Below are 2,210 nucleotides of genomic sequence, written 5' to 3' on the forward strand. Positions count from 1 at the left end.
CATCTAGTTCTGCCATTTGACCTGCTCTCAGGAAAACTTTTGTCTTTCCTATCTGCAAAGAAACCCAAACAGCATTTTATTCCAATCCATATTATCATACATAGCGTGTTCGAAATTTTTTAGCATCATCATCTATGATTCAATGTAACCTGCGAGCAAATAAAAATGCTATAACTGAGATTAAGATAAGAACTACTACCTGATAATCTTTAAGGTTTGCTTTATCTAGAAGTCTCTTGCAAGCCGTCATCTCATCAGGACTGCAGATATATATTTATTATTAGTTATTTCAGATATAGTTGTGTTATTTGAACATCTAAAACCGGAAAAATTTCGTGACAACAATCTAGGTGGTTAATTATGTTCAGTACAATCACATTCATCTGTATGATCAGAAAAAGAAAACACGGAAAAAAGGAGAAGTAAATACCATGATTTTAGAACCTTAGGTTCCATTATACTAAACCGCTGAACAAATTCATCAAAGTTCTTTCGAGTTGGATATCCAACGCAACTTATCCTAATTGCCTCCATTACACCCTGTAAAAGGCATCCACAGAGTTTGAAGTAACTTGAAACAAAAATATTCATGTCATAATAAAGAACAAGGCTAATATGGGGGTTGAACTCACCCCACATCGAAGCTGCTGTAACACATCGTTGTTCTCAAATATCCCCGGCTTAAGAAGATTATTTGGCTTTACACAACGAATGTAGTGTGGCTCAGTCGCACTTAATGTTTCAAGCAAAGATTGCAGTTGTTGCTTCATTCCATAAGCAATAAGAATAACAATGATCAATAGTTATATACAAAAGACTTATAATTTTCAAGCATATGCATGTTTAAAGAAAACCGACCTTAAACTGAGTGGCTATAGAAGAAAACTTTGTTGATTTAGTACTTTCCTCATGTAAAGGTGGGAAAAGTCCTGAAACAAAGGAGCACTTGGAAGCACAGAGCAGCGCAGCGTGTTCCGGAACAACGTAGTCTTTGTTTTTATCAAGGAAAAGATCAGTTTGATACGTGACCTGAAATCAAAGTTCGACATATATACTAAGCTTTTAACTTTTTATTTCATGGTTGATATAACTGCGTAGACCAAAATGTATTTTACTCACATCACCAGCATAGTGATTGATGGTGAAGTCAGTTCGTGACAACTTCGGTTTGCTGAATCGCTTATTGTCCTTAAGTGTTTGATATAGCTTTTCAGCAAATGTTTCGTGCGTTGATCTTGGAAACATACTACAAAGAATAAGCAGGACAATATATAAAAGAATGACTATAAAACATAGTTATTGCTCAAAGTATATATATTTGCATGCGCTAACGCCACTTTACATTATGTAAAATGACATAAACAAACCATTAACTATAATACAAATATTTGAACTATTGTCATTTAATACATACCAGGCCTCGTCCAGAAGAGCAATAACGCCGCCAGGTTTCTGAAGTTATAAACAAGAATGAGATGACAAACTGATAGAACTTTTCTAAAATGACAAAAATGCAAGGGTGAGTTGCACCTTCTCAATAAGATCGAGAACATCTTGATTATCAACGAACTCTATATAACTCCAATCAATTTCTTCCTTTGTATATTCCTCTTGCTCCATTTTGAAGACATGCTGCATAATGAAATAATGAAGTGTTATTTGAGTCTATAGAAATTGTTTACCAGGAGATAGCAGAAAAATCAAACCTGGTTGAAATGCTGCTGTAACTTCTCATTTGTCAAATTGATACAAAATTGCTCGAAGCTGAACAGGGCCGATGTAAAGTTAGTTACTGTTAGAACAATAATTGTGGTTCAAAAGTAAATAGATACGAAAAATGTAAATAGAGAATATATATGTAGAATTGTATAATGGTCTAACTGAAAATTCATCATATAGTTTTTACAAAAGATAAATATTGACTAGAAAATATATATGTAGAATTGTATAATGGTCTAACTGAAAGCTAACAGAAGAATAGTCGACTCTAATTTACTCTATCAAATAACATCCATACCTAAACTTCTTAAGTTACTAGCTGTCATACCCCAAAATTTGCCTGTTGATATTACAGAGCATTCCTCAAGACCCTCCGATTTGTCATGCAAGGCACTAACATCAAATGGACAAAAGCCCAGCTCACAACAGGCCCAATCCAAAGGCGGCCCAAAATAGCTTGCTCGCTAGGCGAGCAATCCCTTCGCCTAGCG

The 2,210-nt window shown here is 34.8% G+C and overlaps 1 protein-coding gene across 1 annotated transcript; it reads right to left on the reverse strand.

Annotated features, from left to right (window-relative positions):
- Positions 1-1,761, reverse strand: LOC127080207 (myosin-8). Its single transcript, XM_051020538.1, has 7 exons — positions 1,707-1,761; positions 1,531-1,632; positions 1,415-1,452; positions 1,120-1,246; positions 859-1,029; positions 633-764; positions 1-540 (listed from the first exon to the last, which is right to left on the reverse strand). Exons 2-7 carry the CDS (start codon positions 1,618-1,620, stop codon positions 355-357), a joined length of 744 nt encoding a protein of 247 aa, XP_050876495.1. The 5' UTR covers positions 1,621-1,632; positions 1,707-1,761; the 3' UTR covers positions 1-354.
- Between the last annotated feature and the right edge of the window lie 449 nt (positions 1,762-2,210).

This window comes from Lathyrus oleraceus, chromosome 1, assembly GCF_024323335.1.
Source record: "Lathyrus oleraceus cultivar Zhongwan6 chromosome 1, CAAS_Psat_ZW6_1.0, whole genome shotgun sequence".
NCBI classification, from domain to species: Eukaryota; Viridiplantae; Streptophyta; class Magnoliopsida; order Fabales; family Fabaceae; genus Lathyrus; species Lathyrus oleraceus.

Excerpts from the sequence above, each read along its gene's own strand:
- LOC127080207 (XM_051020538.1), bottom strand. The coding sequence starts at position 1,620 with ATGGAGCAAGAGGAATATACAAAGGAAGAAATTGATTGGAGTTATATA. Across the intron at positions 765-858 it reads CTATAGCCACTCAGTTTAAG|CAACAACTGCAATCTTTGCT; the intron begins GTCGGTTTTCTT and ends TATGGAATGAAG. Across the intron at positions 541-632 it reads TACAGCAGCTTCGATGTGGG|GGTGTAATGGAGGCAATTAG; the intron begins GTGAGTTCAACC and ends TGCCTTTTACAG.